The sequence below is a fragment of the Plectrocnemia conspersa genome, unplaced genomic scaffold, assembly GCF_051122295.1.
Source record: "Plectrocnemia conspersa isolate PC_06_02 unplaced genomic scaffold, ASM5112229v1 ptg000014l, whole genome shotgun sequence".
In the NCBI taxonomy this organism is placed as follows: Eukaryota; Metazoa; Arthropoda; class Insecta; order Trichoptera; family Polycentropodidae; genus Plectrocnemia; species Plectrocnemia conspersa.
This window is the reverse complement of record NW_028277178.1, coordinates 17200861-17220000: the sequence shown is the minus strand read 5'-3', so window position 1 is coordinate 17220000 and position 19140 is coordinate 17200861. Positions and strand designations below refer to the sequence as shown.

The window sequence follows — 19140 nt, the reverse complement described above, 5'->3', positions numbered from 1 at the left end:
AATAGCACGTTCATATATTTTAAAAAGTTTTTAAAACACTATAATATTAAACTTTGTATATTTGTTAAAAATAAAAAATAAAGAAAAAATATTTGCATCTTCTTGTCTTAGAAACAATAGAAAGCATATGAAACGTTCTTGTCTTAGAAACACTAGAAAGCATATGAAAATTTCAAAGATACGTTTAGAGGGTATACATAAATGAATTATAAATATATTTTTTCCGTCAAACAATCACTGAAAAAACTAGTTTTTATCTACGTGTAATTATATAATTTTTTTTCTTCGTCTTACATCAAACTGACAAATATAATTTAATATTATATACATATAATAATATTTCATTACTTATTATTTTTTGTGCTCAAAATTTGAATAAAACTATTTATTAATGTGGCTGAATATAGAAAAAACAGACTGTATATGCATTAATAGTTCACTTATACTTTAAAAATATTATAAGCTAATGGCGAAACTATTTTAAATCAAGTTTATTTATATTGCACCCACAGCGCGTTGCCAAATTCGCATCTATTCCTCAAAGGTCACACACTCTTGACCAACGTGAAATGACCATACTGCGACACATGTGGATTTTGCAAAACATGCGAAATTTCCCCAGCCAAGGACACTGACCAAATACTTTTTTGCAATTTCTCCTGCGAGGTAAACGTCCTCGCGTTAAGGTGTCAAGGTTCTCGGAAAGTCGCCATGAAAATTGACATTAAAATTCTCGAAGCGAACTATAAAAGAAATGCAATAATACGTGATAGCGTTCGCTATATCCGAAATCGATATCTGGACCGTAAATTATTCATTCAATCGTTGTTTACAGAGTGTCATAACGTGCGTAAGAGGACAAGGTCAGTTTGCGAAACTGAAAAAAGTGACATATGTACGTTTTAACGTATACGTAAGCGTACGCTATGACGTTAAAATCGTTGAACACATACATATCTGGTCCTATGTTATTGTATAATATTATAAAGACGTTTCCTATTTGTTGCACTTTGGCAAGATAGGAAATTGTTTCAATGCTAATTGAAATCGCTCTTAGCATAAGTTGCTACTGTAATAGTACATAAAACAATTAAATGGTATAGAATAATAATTGCTTTACTAGATCGTTTCCGCAATTGGCAATGTGGGATTAACGTTAAAATTGGAGTAGAGTAATTGAAATTATGTAGTGTAACGCAAGATGCGTATCAATGTTAGAAATCACAGTTATTTAAACAAATTTGGTTATAAACGTATTATATAACTTATAATGTGCTAGATTTGCAATGCGTACACAGTTAATTAGAGCCACACGCGTGAATATTTTATTTCTTACTACTTTGCTTTCAATCAGCAGTTGGCCATATATATATATATAAAATCGATCATGAGAAAATCATTCATCTCTCAAATTACTACTTATATATAATGAAAATATGATAATACATGAGTCATCAATCATACGAGTGTTCAATGCATTCAAAATCAAGAGGGCTAGCTTTTATCTGATTTTAAGGAATTTAATAACTCATCTATTTAATTTGTTAATATAATATCGACTGAGTAAAATGAAAGTTTTACGAATTAAAATACAGAAGGGGGATTGGCATAGGTAATTAATGAAACTCTCTCCATTAATAAAGCACGCATTAAATTTTACAATGAAGCATATTAATAAAATGTAGAGCTTCGCTAATATTGATTTTTCACTCTTTTTAACATGAAAAAGAAGTACAAAATACACACTTTTTAGGTTGTATAAAAAAGAAATAACATTTTTCCAAAAAAATAAGATGATTTTGAACGAAATTCGTTGATTTTATTTTGAGTTTCTTATTGTTTTATAATTCTATGCATTTTCATGTGTATTTTTAATATAAATTAATACTACTACTGTGTAAATGACTACAGCTAGCTAAATATTAGGTAAAAAATTTTAATTGAACATAGACCAGTAATAAAAAAATCGTTTATCTTAATTAAAAATTAAGATAAAATTGAGCTAGCTCGTACATGGTGACATTTATTTATCGTTAGTTAATACTTATTTATGAATAATAAAATATATTAATAATAATTGATAAAATAGTACTAGTGTTTCAAGACTTATTTAATGACTATTGATTGTGTTGACTCCGCTGTGACATTATTTCTGTCATTTTCAACGGTTTATTTCCAATAAATAAAGAAAATAATAAAAAAATATATCACTATTGCTTCAAACAGAGCCATTTATTGTATGTAATAATAATTACGTTCCCAAAACAATTTCTGTTTTTTTTTTAATAATTATCTAGCTATCTATCTACATCATTATATTTTTGGAAAAAGTTGCGTTGAGCTAGTTATACGCAGCAGAAAATCAACTCGTTAGTCTCAGCTAGACTATTTCATTTATGAGTAAAAAACTGAAAAACAAAAAAGCGACGTAGTTTAAGAAAGTAGTCAATAAATAACATTCTAAAATAAGTTTGCATTTTTTGCCACGATAAATTTATATGTACAATTATTAATTTCTCTTCTATTCAATAAGGTCTCGGTTTTAGGTTTCATTTTTTACAACTTTTAGTAAAATTCACGCTTTGAAAAATGTTTTTTTATGATTGAATGTAATATATTATACAATAAGTACATTTTTATGATTGAATATGATATCCAATGTTACATGCTTTCAATTACAAATATAAATTTTAAAGAAAAATAAGTTTTGTTTACAAATTTTTTAAATATCTTTTACTAAAAAATGTTTTTTTACAGTAATAATTCAGAGAATCTATTGCTGTTTGTTTTTTGCTAACATATTACTATAATAATAATGTAATTATTGTGGATCAAAATATTTTTATCACTCTCAATTTGTTTGACGTTGCGATTATGACTCCCCTCAATTGTTCATTCAATCTAATTTCTTTGTTTATGGTCTCAAATTTAGGGGAGATTTGTATTGGACAGTATTCAATTTAGTTTTAGTTTGTCCTTCAAATTTTGTGTCTCGAAATCTAAAACGTTTTCTCAATGAATTTCGCTTTTGCTATATTATACATTAATAAATAAAGGAGAAAATATTATAGAGTCTCAAGTGTAAAATTATTCAATCATTATAATTATGCTAATTGTGATTTCTTACGTATTCGCAGCATATTTTAAATTGTCAAAATTAAATTATATATTCGCGGTGTAGATTATAATATATTTTATGACATTTGTGTGGAAAATATACGTATATTGATACGTCATATGCGCCTGTTAAATATTCATAACATTTCACTCATTAGATATGCGTTGGGTATAAAAGCGATCGATTTGTATTATACACAAAAATTTAATTTGTTTTCACAATAAATTGTTAAGGTTTTAATTGAATTAAACGTTCTTATTGTGTTCAATAGATTATGTGCTATACATTATGCACGGATATTGAATTAATAAGATAATACAAACAATCAGTTTTTTCTGATTAAGTACAAGATTGTGCAACAAGCTATCATTATTCTAAAATGTATTTTTATCATCAATATTATAATTGTACTTTGGACGTTATTGTACATTTTGAGCCATTGTTTATTGGATTAAATGCATATGTATGTACTGAGAAAAATATTCTAAATAATTTGATACAATACCTTAAGTAAACAGAAAATCATTCAACTACTTATAATGATTATTATTCATATGGATTTCACTAGGGCTTAACTTTCAAAAAAGAAATTACTCTCATTAAAATTCATTTGCATATTTTATATGAATTCATATTAAAATAATTAAAGCATTTTATAGATAGTAGTAACTAAAGGTTTCTATTGTAATTATAACCAATATTTAATTTAGCAAATATTAATTTGATATCGTACATCGGAAACATTATATGATTAAGATACGATTTGCAATTCTATCGCTCGAGAATAGCAATTGTCTTGATATGTACAGAGCTGAGATTAATTATGTTGAAAGATCACTTCCCATATATAATACATACTATATTATGTTGTACGCTCGTTTATGCTTATAACACCTCAAGCACCGCTCAGTCATGAAATTGTGCAACACTAGGAAACCAACTTTTTGTGTAACGTTTCTGGTAGAAATGAGTCCATTATTAGTACGCCGTGTGCCGCATTTTGTTGTACATACTATAAAAAACACGTTTCCGATTCGGCACTGTTGTGTTTTTTTTTGTATTGAATTAGCGCGTACTGTTTCGGTGAATTTAACCTATTTTCGGTAATAAATTATAATTTTTTTATGTGTTTATTGCAGACCGAAAAACAGCCTCAGGGCAAAGAGATAGAAAGAAGTCTGTCATCATGCGTGAAGCGAAAGAATTCGGCGTTGGCGCAAGAAATGACGAAAGAACAAATGGAGTATGAGAAGTTGCGGCAGCTTATCGCATTTGAAGAAGCTCCAGCGTATCTTCAACATAATCCATATATAAGAAAAGGCTATAGGAAGTTTTTGCCGGCTTTGCTATGCTGGGAAAGGTGAGCATGCTTTTTTATTGCATTTTATGAAAGTTTATTTCGAGAGGTAAAAGTTCTTTGTAAGTATAAATTAATAAGAAATTTTTAATGACGATCGTTGTCTTAATATACATATACTATATATATATATATATAATATAAAAAATATATAACAATATATTTGCATTACAACGATCCTTGCTAATTTTTACTATTTTACTAACAAAGATGTAAAACGTATTTTTTGTAATTAATAATTACTGACACATGTTAAAAATACAATGTTACAGCATTAAATGCCTTATAAATGTAATACTTAAATTTTCAATTGTATGATAAAATGATTTATGTATTATTTTTATCTTCCATTTTGACGTTGTTAATAGTTTTTATTTTAAAACCATTTTTTACTCTACTTTTTTTTTTTTTTTAACTATTTGCAGCGATGCTCTTTTTGGCCTGGAATAAATTGTGTCAGATTTAAATTTGTTTTAAAAATGATTCTCATGTTGAAATACATTTTCGAGAGTAACTGCGATTAAAAGTAGATTTTAGAGACATATCACCGTATAAAAAAAGTATCAAACTGCTTAAATACGTGTTTAATATGCAATCGCAATTAAATTACATATATAAATCAGAAGGCGGTTCTTCAGAAAGAGTAGTCAAAAATGACCTTTTTTGTATGATCTGAATTAAACTCATTATTAGAGATTATTATGCCATATTGACCAAACTCAATTTTAAAAAATCATCACAATTTTCATTTGTGAGACCAAAAAACTAGGAAAACATCTGTAACGAGCGATAGGAATTATAATTTGAATACTCACTAAGTTTTATCTACTAGACAGGATTTATATTTAAGCACACTACTAATTTAAAGTGCTGTTTTTTTAACTGGATGGAATTTAACATACTACACATTTTTATCAGAAAGTTGCAGGGCCCTAATGTGTAACAATGCAAAAAATCAAATAATATATGTATGTATGTAAAATATTACATAATTATTTAAGATAAATCTTAAACTAAAATTTAAGATCTACTTTAAATTGTAAGACTATTATAATATAAGTTGATTGAAATTATGAACAAATATACTGAAAAAATTAGCATTTATGTATTTCTCAAATGTTCACCTTAATTTTAGTTTCTTTCAAACGCACATAAGTGATGATTATTACCTAGAAACGAGTATTTATAGCATGAAGAATATTAGAAGTTTAAAAAAACATAAAGCTATCTGCAAACTTGCTTATATGATTCGTATATATAATACTAATCATTAAATTAGGCTATTATATCAGTTTTTTTAATATATAGAAGTATATGTATTAATGTTTTTCTCAGATTCGGTTTATTTTGTAAAAGAGATATATATATAACTATTTATGTAACTCTGATTTTAATGCATATTTGTGTAATTTCAGTGTATTTTGGTGGACAAACGAGACCATCAACATTTGGTCACACGTGTTCGGTTGGTTCCTGTTTCTCGGATTAACCATCAACGATTTGATGTTATTGAACATACACGCATCGTTCTTGGACAAAGTTGTTGTTGGCGTTCTCTTGTCATGTTTCCAGGTAAATTGAATCTTAAAGCTATTTTATGTGGCACTGTTTTTGTTAAAAATGTAATTGGAATACAATTGACACATATATTTCAATACTTGAATATTAATTCAAGAATACAACAGTTTTAAGTAAACAACAATAATTCGCATAAATATGTAGATATTATTTATTGAAAAATATGTTTCGATATGTAATAGCCTTGAAATGTTTTGACGTGAGCAAATATTTTGCAAAAGTCATATTCTGAGCTATTGCAATACATGTATGTATATACTTAATTGGTGACATACTTTGACTCAATTTGGCGATGGACTTTGATTGAACGTATTGATTAAATCAATTTTTTATTTTAGGCTTGTATGATATTGTCTAGTTTGTATCATACATTCTCGTGCAGATCGGAGAAGACGTTCGAGTGCTTCTTAATGTATGACCTCTTCGGAATTGCGCTATCCCTGCTGGCAATATACACCTCAGGGGTTTATTATGCCTTTTGGTGTCATCATGTAACTGTAACATAGAATAAAACATAGATTGCAAATGAAAAATGATGCAAATAAAGTTTCATTGATTTATTTAATGTTTCAGGAATTGAAATGGTTCTATTTGGTGAGCGTTACTTTGATATTCATAATTGCTATGGCGGTGCAGTTGCCTCGTTTTAAGCTGCACGCTAACGTTAAAATGTTGATCTTCGTTGGATGGGCAGCGTATGGAGTAGTTCCAACATTCCACTGGACGATTGCGATGGGAGGATTTGATAATCCGATGGTTCAGGTAATTTTAATATCATATTACTTTATTTAGATGAATCGATTGTATATGTATTTTGCAATATGCATATTATAAGAAAGATAACAATTTTATCTTAAAACTTAGCCCATAGTTCATACTCTTCGCATGATTTTATTAGTCAGACAAAGTAGTATCTTTTGATTATAATTCTAAGATCTTGAATGATCAGAATGCAGGTTTCGGTGTCAAGTGTAAGTCGAGCTCTCTGAAGTCGAGTGCCAACCAATTAGTGGAAATGATGATTTTTTGCCTCTGGACCAAAACTGCACCTGTCATGAGGACATATTGATGGCCACCATAAATAATTAAATTGTCTGCTGCTTAGCATGAGTATTTTACATGCATTTAAGCCCATTCTTTATATATATAATGTGTAAAATAAAATGTTCTTGTTTGGTAGTATCATATGATAGTATGATTGTAAATTAAACTTTTCAGTCTTTAAAACATTACTGAAGAAATTTCTTTTCGGAGTAAAAGAGTTGTTTTCTTTACACTGTATTAAAATTGATAAAAACTAGGATTCGACGTATCGCCTTTTTAGATTGCATATGCAATAATGACTTGGTACAATGGTACTGAACTCCACTTTTGTTTCATTGCTTTCAATTCTATGATCTTCCGGAGTATTAGAAAATATCTTGCGACACATTTATGCTCCTCTTTGGTCTAAGTAAATAAGAAAACATCACATTCTTGGTTTTTCTTAGATCCATCAGTACCAGTTTCTTGCTCATGACTTCTTATACTATGCATTGAAACACAACCCTAATTTTTATGTTTGGAGTGTTGTTATCAAGGCAGATTTTTATAACTTTTTATTAGCATAAAATAATTGTATATTTATGTACAAGTAACTAATCAAATATTTTTATATTTTCAGTTATTGTTTCCACGCGTGATTGGAATGTATGTTATAAGCGGCATAGCTTTCTCAATTTATTTACTAAGAATACCTGAACGTTGGTGTGCCGGTAAGTTTGACTTCATTGGCCACTCTCATCAGTGGTGGCATTTGTTTGTCGTCTTGGCGTTGTACTACTGGCACAATTCGGGAATGATGTACGTACAATATAGGATGAATCACGGTTGTGCAAACACAATGAGGATATTCTAATATCATAATTTGAACTCCGTACTGTGATATGACAAAACTACACAATTGGTGAAATGTTTCATAATAAAATTATGAATAAAAAAAATGTCTGGAAATAATTATTATGACAGGGTTTTATGTAGTGTCTTAATTATATTTTAAATCATTATTGGTTTAAATGTAACCAGCAAGTGTAATTTTGCACCAATTTACATGATGAAAATATGATATAATACATTCCTAATTCATATCCACAGGAGCTCACCAGATGATTTTAAATAAATTGTTGACTATTTAGTAAATTAACTCAAATGTGATAATTTAAACATTCTTAGTTTTTGGATCAAATTTAAAAATTATTATTATTTAGCGTCAATTTAATCCAATGGATTTGTACATTATCCTTATTTATATACTATTTGTTAAACTTTTTTATAGTTATATATTTAGGTTTAATATATTATTACGATGAATAAACTTGCCTTATATTTTTATTATTATTATTCATTAAACATGTAAGATCTGACCAAAATGATGTAATGCGCATATAAAATTATTTCCATTGAAAAATAGTTTTTTAAAACAATATTAAAAATATTTATTTAAAGAGCAAAACTGGATAAGTGGCACTTCAGCCGCTTTTGTATTCGCATCACTACTGATTTATGTTTTATTTAAGATAATGTTCGAATTATAATAATTTAATGTATAATCAAAAATAAGTTGTTAAGACATGAAGTTAACTAACGATAATCAGATTAAAAATAATTTAGTTAGTCAGCTTCACCTCATAGTGACCCAAATTATATTTGTATAACATTTTTAATGTAGACGAATAAAAATATTATTTATAAAAAAAAAATTTATTTGTTTTATTCTTGTTTAGTATGTAAATACAATACAAGTCACAGTGGGAACGTTCGGTAACGATACTGAGCACTCGCACTGCGACAGCGCCGACGTGAATTTTTCACTTCTGAGAATTGTTTTTGCGCCCTCCTATTGACCAAAATTCGGTTTGAATACACTTTGATCAATACTCTTATATTAGAAGTCCATAGTAAAATCGGTAAAGATAGCTATAATATTTTTAAAACACATTGATATTAAAGTGTAGACAAACTAAAGAGCAATATGCGAGATGTGACATCTGTCTGTATTTCTTCTTCCTCAATTTTTCCCTGAGATAAGAGTTGGTTTAGTTTGTATTTTAGACTTTACCTAATCAAAGTTCTAAAAATATAATTAGTTTTAGAAATTTCATTAGGTCAAGTTTAATAATTCATGTGTATACTAATATGAATTGGAAGATTCTGACACTGTTCTATAAATTCTGCAAAACATAAAATATGTTATTAAATACTCTTGTTCCATATGCTTCCACATATTCAATTATAAAAAATAGATTTTTTATTAGTGTGACATCTGTATTCCTACAATAACATTACTTTATAGATTTATAAAAATATACAATTATTTTATTTAATATCAATAGATGTCGTATTGGTTATTATTTTTTTTTTAATTTAATGAATTTATATTTGGTGCTAATTTAAAAAGATATTAATCTAAATTTGCTTTGCAAATTATAAAATATTTTATTTTTATTTAAAAAAAATGTTTAAAATAAAAATTTTGAAATTGAAAGAAAATCTAACTATTAAGGTTCACTAAGATAAATTGTATTATTTTATAAGAATATTAGTTTTTATTGTTATCAAGAGATGCCTCACTATTATTTAAAAATTATTTTTATATATTGTACAATTGAGCTTTTATTTTATAAATAATCAATTAATGATGATGATGATATAGTAATTATTATAATACCTTAAAATGTATTACTTTTACGGTTTTATTTACTTATTTATATTATTTTCCCGAAGGAAAAGCTCGTAATAAAAGTTTTGCGTTTAATAGAATGTAACGCTCGGCATAAAGCCCCCGAAAATACACAAAGTCAGCGGTGTCTTCTTAAAGCCACTTCTACGACGCTTTTTATGACGGGCTTTAAAAACAAGGAGACTCATCGGCGGGGCAGGTGCTCTCACTTCATATCCGCTCATCTGGTGGACGCTGACGACCCATTTCTGAGGATTGTGCAATTTTTCTCCGAAGTACTCCGCATTATTCCGGACACACGCTGGCAAATGCTTATAGAGGCATTATGTATCTCGGCGCGAATACGAGATAATAAATGGCGAATGCGGCGAAGGTCGCACCGAGATGGGACATATTTAGTGGTAAATATGAATTACGCCAAATCCTTTATCGTCCTTGTCGATGGGTCGCTTTAATACGGTGGTGGGAGAATTTTATATAGCTTGCTTTATCGCCTTAAATTGGAAAAACTTCTACAATCAGGACGAATCTTGAATGAATGCATAAATTTTTACATGTAAAAGGGTACATAATGTTTAAAAAAATACACCATCCAAATTCGATGAAAATATTGTAGTATTATGTACAGATTTTGATAGTTTCAAGTAAAATTTTATGGAAATACTACCTATTGCAGAGGATCTAATGATAATACATTGTTATTCTTATATGTACATACATATATAGAGATTCCAACTATTTAACATCATGAACTATTCAGATATCGATTATTAAAACTATAAATATTCTAATTGCTTGTGTTTACTAATTTACCAAACCAAAAATTGTCCCTATGTTCACAGTACATATAATAATAAATAAAACACCGTCCTAGTTCTTTTTTATTTAGCACTACACCAATTCATATAATGTACATTTATTGCAACTTTTATGTTTAACTATGCATTTAACATTTCATATTTTAAATTGGTTCTTAATTTTGTATTAAATGTTACTATTGTTGAAAGTGCCTGATCAGTAGTGATTGATGTTGGCTTAATTTTAGTGATTTTCTGGCAACACATAATAAAATTTAAATAGTAATAATATAATCATTATTATATTGTTGTATTTTATAAGCACATAGTATTTTATAGATACTGTGTGTAATTATATATAATCCTACTTTCAATATAAAATGAATTATTAGTTTACACTTTTAACAAATATGTACGAGATTAAAATTTAATGATTTATAAACAAATTTAGCCAATCTAGTATTATTTTTAATCAAACATAGAGCTCATCGAAACATTAAAACATAGACAGAAACTAAAATTTTCGATAAAAACTAGTGACTTTAGTTTTTTTATTTTAATATGCTTTATACATATTTATATAAAATATATTTTGGAGATGGGAGGTGATGGGTGGCAGTTGGAGACAAATTGAGCCGTTGCATTAGTATTTTATTTAATGATTTGAAATGACAATTGCACGTTTTTTATAAATATAGCGGGCGCGGGCCCGCAACCACGCGCGTGCGAACGCGCCGGAGGTTGCCAGTCAAGAGAAAATTCGTTACGCCAGTGCTACCAGAGTGCCGCCAAGTTTTGGCCATAATAAATCTGAATAAATACATATAAATAGGCACCTACAATAATTTATTATACCTAACTATCCTTAAATTGCATCTATTTCTAGTATTAAATCTATGTATATCTTTATTTATTATTAAATACTTTAATTGATTATCTACAATTACTCCTAAATATTTTATTTTCTCAACTATCTCAATAATAGAGTTATCTATAACTATTTTTATATTATTATCCAACATATATTTAAAATTAACAAGCATACATTTAGCTTAAGTACATTATTTTAATAATACCTAATTCATTATTTAAATTTAAAATTTAAGATTAGATCCTTATGATACTCCCCTAGTACCTGTAAAATTTTCAAATTTATTTTTATTATTTTTTGCATCCTATAACAGCTAAATACGCACATACGATAATAATATTTCTATCGTAGACACCTCATCAGCGTAGTGGCAATCGTAGGAGCTTAGCTTGTATAAGTTTACTTTTGAGAATTGCTTTAAATAATTTAATTATAAAACTAATTATATATTATTAAATTCATTTAAATAAATAAATAAAAACGTACTTTACCAGTGTACGTATATTTGCATAGTGCCTTAGGCGCTGTGAAATACGTAGTATAAAGGTGGCCGTAGTGGATGGGACACGAAGGCAGTCGCCGAAAAATATTGTTCGCCCCGGCCCCCCTAGATGGGAGCACCGTTAAACGGTAGTTTTCTGTAGTTCTTAAAAGTGTGTCTGGGTAAAGCCCGTCTGGGGGGCTTTATGATAACATCAAGCGGGAGAGTGCGGCCACTTCACCTGGGGGCGGTGGCTTCCCGCCGCAATAAAAAAGAGTTATGGTTAGGAAAAAGGAAACTTGCCGCCTTTATCCCGACTGGATCCACGGGAACACTCCTAACCGCTGCTAAAGGATCAGTGGATCAGCTACCTCCGGCCGCGGGCGGGCGTTAATCATAATTTTCACCTGACACCCGACGAAGCCCGGAATGCCCGGATCACGTACGTCTACCTGCCGCCGACGACTTGATGACCCATTTACATCTCGTTCGGCGTTTTTCCCTAACATTTTTCACGGCTGACTCGGAATATTTTATTAGCGGGCGAAACAGAGAAAAATAAATCGATGGATTACGGCGTAAACAAACTGTGTTTTATGCACATCTTTGAAACTATGGTTCTTACGTGCTATGCCGCACCCGTCGAAAATTACATAAAAACACATTTACTTCATCATAAAGCTGTGGAAAATTTTAAGATATTGTAATCTAGATTATACTTAAAGTTCTGTTGACTGCCATGTAGCTATACAGCTCTATGAGCGCTTCTTCGACAGAAATAGCAACGTCTACAACAGTCACAGCAACTGGATCAACTACCCAGATTTACATAAATCACGAAAACAAACTTTCGTGTCATTATAAAGCATTATATGACAATATATTAGCTATTGCATCAGACGGAGCTGGTTTAATGGTTGGTACGTAAATATCGATGATTCGTCACTTACCTAAAAAGGACGTATTAAGGATACTCCTGATTAGGGAATCAAATCCCAAAGCAAAATTTTGGGATTATAAGTATACGATATAAATTATAATTAAATGTATAAATAAAATTGGTAAAAAATTACTAATATAATTTATTTTATATGAGACATTTATTTTTATTTTATATTATAGTCTATGATTTATCTATTATATATAGTCTATTATTTACTGTATTAAATCAACTCTATGATTCATAGAGATAAATTAGATACAGTAAATAATCTTGCATTATAAATATATTTAAAAAAAATAAAAGATGTATAATAATATTTAAATAAAACAAATAAAAGTATTATTAAAATAATACAATAAGCAATTCAACTATTATTTTGAATAATATTTTCGTAGTAATATTAGAGAATCGAGTGTCTCTTCGTTTAGTCTGGATCAAAGTTTGGCCTGCTGCTGAAAGAGCCTGCTCAGCCTCATTGTCATGAGAGTAATTTGTATACTAGTTCGAGGTGATGAGCACGTGAAACGCCGTTTTCAAATAAGGACATAAGGTTAGTGTCATTTTGTACTTTCAATTCGCATGTCATCAAGCTTTTTGTTATAGTTTCATGTAATTGCTCTTTTATCATAATTTGTTCAACTGATGAATATTGTAGGTGATACGATTGTGTTCAAGCGGTTCTTCTGATGTTTTACTTGCTCATGGTCCTTAGTTAGCCTTTCCATTAATTTGATAATTGACTGCCTTAGATTTTTACGAGTTGTTACAGGGAAAGTTATATCAATAATAATATTATCAAACAATTTGGATTTAATAAATATGTAATCGTATCCGTTAAATCTATTCTCCATCGTTTTTCTACATATATGTTTTTTAGCGAAATTAACATATCTGAGCTTAATGCAGATTTAAGCTCGGCCAATTTACTGAAAATTTAAGAATTGCGTCGTCTAAGCATAAGTTGGAATTACAATGTGCTTTGAGAGCTAATTTTAGAGGTTTAAAAACTTCTATAATTTCGGAAATTTTTTTTCAATAATTTTTATTGAACGTTACCAATAATTTTTTAGTCTTTTTGCAATTTTTTGGGTACTTGTTTTTAAAAATTATGTTCCATATGGTTCTACAAAAATTATTAAAAAACCTTTTCCTTTTTCATATCTATATGTGAATTCATATTGATCATCTTAAAAAAAATCAATTTGTAGTTTGTAATGATTTTATTCATTTATATAAAATTTAGTTTATTTTGCTATATTTGTAATTACATTAATATTGCCTTAAATTCCTGGGTTCAAATTCTATATTATTATTTATTTTATTTTAATAATTTATTTAGCTAACATTGCTAATTTTTACACTCAACAAATTTTAACTAAACCATTTATAATACATAATATAAACATAAACAGAAAAAAAGGCTTGTTGTTTAAATTTATTTCTTAATGCACGAATGTGTTTCTTTATTTCATTTAGGAAACGTGCCACATTTTTATTTTGGCAGATTCTCCTAGGAATATTATTATACAAATTTTTCCTCTGCATTATAAACCATAGTGTTTCACAATTTCTATCGTGACTGGGAGATCAGAATTAATGATTAGCAAAATAATAATTAGATCATCACAGATTAAGTTTTCTTAGCTTTTGCTAATCTCACGATCATTTATAGTTGAAAATATTGATTGTATTGTAAGCTGTAATAATAGCTCAGCAATAAAATAGATGTCACTAATTTGCAGACTAAATTTAGCTGAATTTTACATCTTAAAAATATATTTTAGGGATGTAATCGATTTTTTTGACTATATCTTAAAATCAAAAAAATATATACTTATATAAAAATATATAGATACAGTTTTGTATGTAAAAATCTTAAATCAATTATAGTTAATCATAGTAATCTAAAGTTGAAACTAAACATTATTTTTTATATATTATAGTTAACATTGATAAACAAATTAATGTACATATACATATACATATATGTACATATTCACATTATTTTTCGTTTCCCTTTCAAATGCACAACGATTTATAGGAACAGCATATTTATTATTAAGTATAATGGTATTATTACACACATTATATTTCATAACTTTTAGTTATGTTTTTGAACAACAATATTTGAGGACAAAAAGATTTTAATAATGATCTTTTAAACTAGAAAAAAGGAATAGTTGGTACATAAATTGTGTTTTTTATATCTGTTTTTAAAAGTAATACTTCTGTTAATATGAAATTTAGGGTATTATTTTTTTTATTAAAAAATGAGTTAAGTCGCTTTTGTGACATAATCTAATTACAGTGCTCTGTTTCAATCGATATTAATTTAACAATTCAGTTTTTCCAAGATTCAGTTTCATTTTTATTTTAGGTGAGAATTAAAGTAGTTCCAATAGAATATTTATTGTTAACACACAATATAAAATTACGAGATAATAAGATATTTTACCAATGAGCAATCACTTTCACCTTAAATTTGTTGTGCCATTGTGTATCTAAACGTAACACTTAAAAATCAAGTTATTTGTTTTTACATAATATTGAAATATTTATAATATGAACTGATATATAAGCTGTTATTTCCTCAAAATAATATAGTACTATATATAGTATATACATATGTAAATACTATAATATTTTTGGTACGTATGTTTTTATGGTTGTAAAATATATAAAAGTAAGAAAAATCTTAACTAGTACTCGGTACTTGAGAGCTTTCGATATTTTGTTATTTTGTTACAAAACAATTAAAAGCTCAACCAGCGTGTGAACGTTATTGAAAATTATCTTGCATCCGAAGGTATCCCAGAGGAAATCTTTCGCCCCTTCCGGGCTGCAATTGGGTGCAAGCGAGGTTGCCATAGCGACGCCGACATCCCCTCGTAGCTTCTTCGTTCGGTGCTCCTTGCCCCGCGGGTCCCTCTCTCTGTATATTTACCTCGTCCTTTCCGCGATCATAGTCCTGGAGCGCCATTTTGTCCCTCGGAGAGCGCATCCTTGGGCGCGGCCATATTTTACGTGGGATGAATTTTCATGAAAATATGTTAATTGGCCAAACGAAGATTTAGATACGTGAACGTGCTACGTAAGCTCTTCATGTATTATTAAAATGAGCATTTCCCTAAAATAACACGATAATTATTGTTTTCTAAATATGTAACTTATTATTGATCAATTTTTTTTAAATGAATACTAAATTCATGAAAACTGGAACCTTTCATTAAAGTCAGTGTATAGTAAGATGCCACAATGTAAGAAACGCAAAAAATCTAATTAGTGTAAATCAAACCTGATTTTTCCTACTCTTAATTATCGCGTTTTAGTTTCCTTTATATTATTAATCAACATTGACATGTCTTTTAGAATTGGTTTATTATTATAGTAATAAATTAACATCGCTTAGTAATATTAATTTAATATTTAATCTATTCACAGGATATTTCTTATCTAAGCACTAATGTTGAATTCGAACATATTAAAATAATCGTCGTTAATTAGTTATTGTTAATAATATATTTGCTTTATTGTAAATCTTACGTTAAAACATGTCAGAGGTTAGCCCAATGCATTACAACGAAGTAAGCACCTAAGTTGTTAGTGAGACTCTAGAATCGGTATAGAGAAGTTCGTTTGTGGAAATGAGAATTTTAATGTACACTTCTCGATTTTTTCTTTAAATTTTCGGGAAATTTTAATGAATAAAAAAATAAGTAATAAATAGTATGTGATTATTATAATGCAGTATTTTATTGTAGATATTATGTTAGTAATGAACAGAGAGCTGGATGATCGTTAAAGAGATCAATAGGATAAAGATAGACGCGAATATTCGAATTGATTTACGTTGAGTTAGGAATGAATTTTGGGCTCCAAAATCGTTGAGATAATTGTTAATAACAGCTGTTGCTACTTTATTTTTTTTCATATTTTGAACAACATAAATATAAAAAACCTATTTGTATTAATGAAAAACAAGATTTATGATATTATTTCGCGGACAGGAAAATTTTATAGAAAGTCCCCATACATTTTTGCAATCTGCCGATGTTCACGCAGGGCACTTTCCTTTAATCTAATTATTGATGTAGTTCTTAGATTACCAAAGCAAATATGAAGCCGATTAAAGTAGTTTATATATTTGCTTTTAATATATATACGTAAATATTTTCATCTTTAATATGCGTACTTTTATAATTTCATTTATTTGAAAAATATATATGTATATGTATAAATTTAAATACATGTTTGTCTATATTGTCAGGAAATTTTTTCGCCCGCGCTTCACCGCCAGCAATCACTCGCGAACTGTTCACCAGCAGCAATTAATCTCTATCAGATCGCATGAACAATTATAGCATACAAATGCTCGCTAGAATATTTTACAAACTCGCTTATTCATTAGTTAATTAAAAGTGTGGCAAGTCTAAAAAAATATTTTTTAAATCAAAACATATTTTAAGACGTTTAAATTATATGCTGCTTTCAAATATTTATGAAATTTAATTTGACAGTTGCGAAACGTCTATTTGTTGTTGAAACCCGAATTAATCTAATGGAAGTTTAAAAACTATAACTTAAAACTTTCAATATGTTAGGTTTGGATTTGAACAGAAAATGGACGTTTCGCAACTGATACAGAGAAGTTATATTTATAATAGAATGAATATAATTTAACTAACTGGGCCACTCGAAATGTATCAAACAATTGCTTTATAACTCCACTGAGCAATAACAATTAAACTGTATTTAATCGCTGCGTGGATAGTAAAAATAACACATATAGAAAAACCTTATCCTAAATTTGAGATAAATATAGCGATTCGTTCTAATTTTTTCTCAGTTGCACACATTAAAAAACTTTTAATTAAAAAGTATACCATTGAAATATTTACCTAACTTTCACTTTTATTATTCATACTTTTTTTAATAACTATTCGAAGCATATCATGTGGAACCATGGAACCAAAACCATGGTTTATAAAGTCACACTATGTTTATAAGTATTGTTTTAAGTTATTTTTATTTAGGATGAATGAAAAACTATATTTTTAATTTTATTGACGTGTTAAAGAAACACATCTTAGTCTTGACTCTCTAAATATAACTGATGTTTAAAAGTAAAGTTAAATTACACACTAAGTACGATTTAATATTATTTTGGAATAAATTATGTTATAAATGTGTTTACATTTATTTTTGTACGTAAAAAATGTTGAAACGCCGTCCAATTAACTTTGGCGAGCGCTGAGCAAACGAAAAAGCTTTCGCGTACTAAATAGTTAAAGGCGCGCAGTCAGTTTACTAAAAGCAAGTTTGCCGAGGCTTAGGGATCCACAGGACAAAGAAATTGATTGTGGCACATTAAAAATGCCATTAAAAAGAATAAAATGAACGGAGGAGGGCGCCGGGGAATAATAGCCGCAAAATGGCTTCATAAATCTTCTGTCGAAAGACGGGAAATGCGTATATTTTATTTTAACAATTAACTGAAGCGTTAGTATTTTTTTAACTTGACCATTTTGCACTGCTTAACCGTAATTAATATTATTATCGATCGCTTTTGATGGCGGAAGAGTTTTTCATATTTTTTATTATGGTGAATTGGGGGATCTTTTTTCCAACGCATTTCCTCGCTTTATGGGCGCGAATTTCCCGGAAAAGCAATACTTCATCGCTGAACAGTTCCGCTGAAAGAACCCGAAGCGGAACAACGTTCGTCTCGAAGCCATTTTCTATGAAAGTGTAATAGAATTTGGAGTGTCGGGGAGCGTCGCAGCTCTGAACGGACCGACTTTTATAGGTGTGGCTGGAAGCTGAGGGATCATTACGGGAAAGCTCTCGACTCAATTGGAGTCCCACCAGGTTTTTTCTTGGATCTGTTGCAAATCTGTAAATGCTGATTTGATGATGCATTATGCTCGTTGCACTCTTTATGTTTTATTTTTATTACAGCGTTTCTTTGGAGGGGAGCCAAAGATACTGTAACTTTGTAAGCATACATTTTACTTCAGGTAACCGAGTTATGACACGATTAAATTACACAATTAAATACTGAAAAGTAAAGATTATTAGTAAAGCTCAGGTTAAGTGCACTTTTCTATTAAAAATAAATTTATTATTTAAGGCAATAGTGTTATTATTGCTTCAATTTTTATTAAAATTATTAATTCACTTCCGGGAAGAATAAAACAGCTTCATTTTTAAGCTGGTTGTTGACATTTATACGATTTTAGTCTTTTAATTTTTTTTAAATAGATTATATCTTTAGTTT

The 19140-nt window shown here is 28.8% G+C and overlaps 1 protein-coding gene across 4 annotated transcripts in view; it reads left to right on the top strand.

The window, feature by feature from the left end:
• LOC148226391 (progestin and adipoQ receptor family member 3) overlaps positions 1-8791 on the top strand; it is a 26656-nt gene extending 17865 nt beyond the window's left edge. For 2 of the 4 annotated variants that reach the window (XM_088204901.1, XM_088204903.1), the window contains exons 2-6: positions 4258-4478; positions 5891-6047; positions 6392-6550; positions 6627-6815; positions 7717-8791. In XM_088204901.1, the coding sequence (XP_088061027.1) occupies positions 4258-4478; positions 5891-6047; positions 6392-6550; positions 6627-6815; positions 7717-7950 (960 nt within the window). In that variant the 3' untranslated portion in view covers positions 7951-8791. The remainder of the gene's footprint in view (positions 1-4257; positions 4479-5890; positions 6048-6391; positions 6551-6626; positions 6816-7716) is intronic. The other 2 variants (XM_088204902.1, XM_088204904.1) reach the window with 1 other exon arrangement.
• The last annotated feature ends 10349 nt before the right edge of the window (positions 8792-19140 follow it).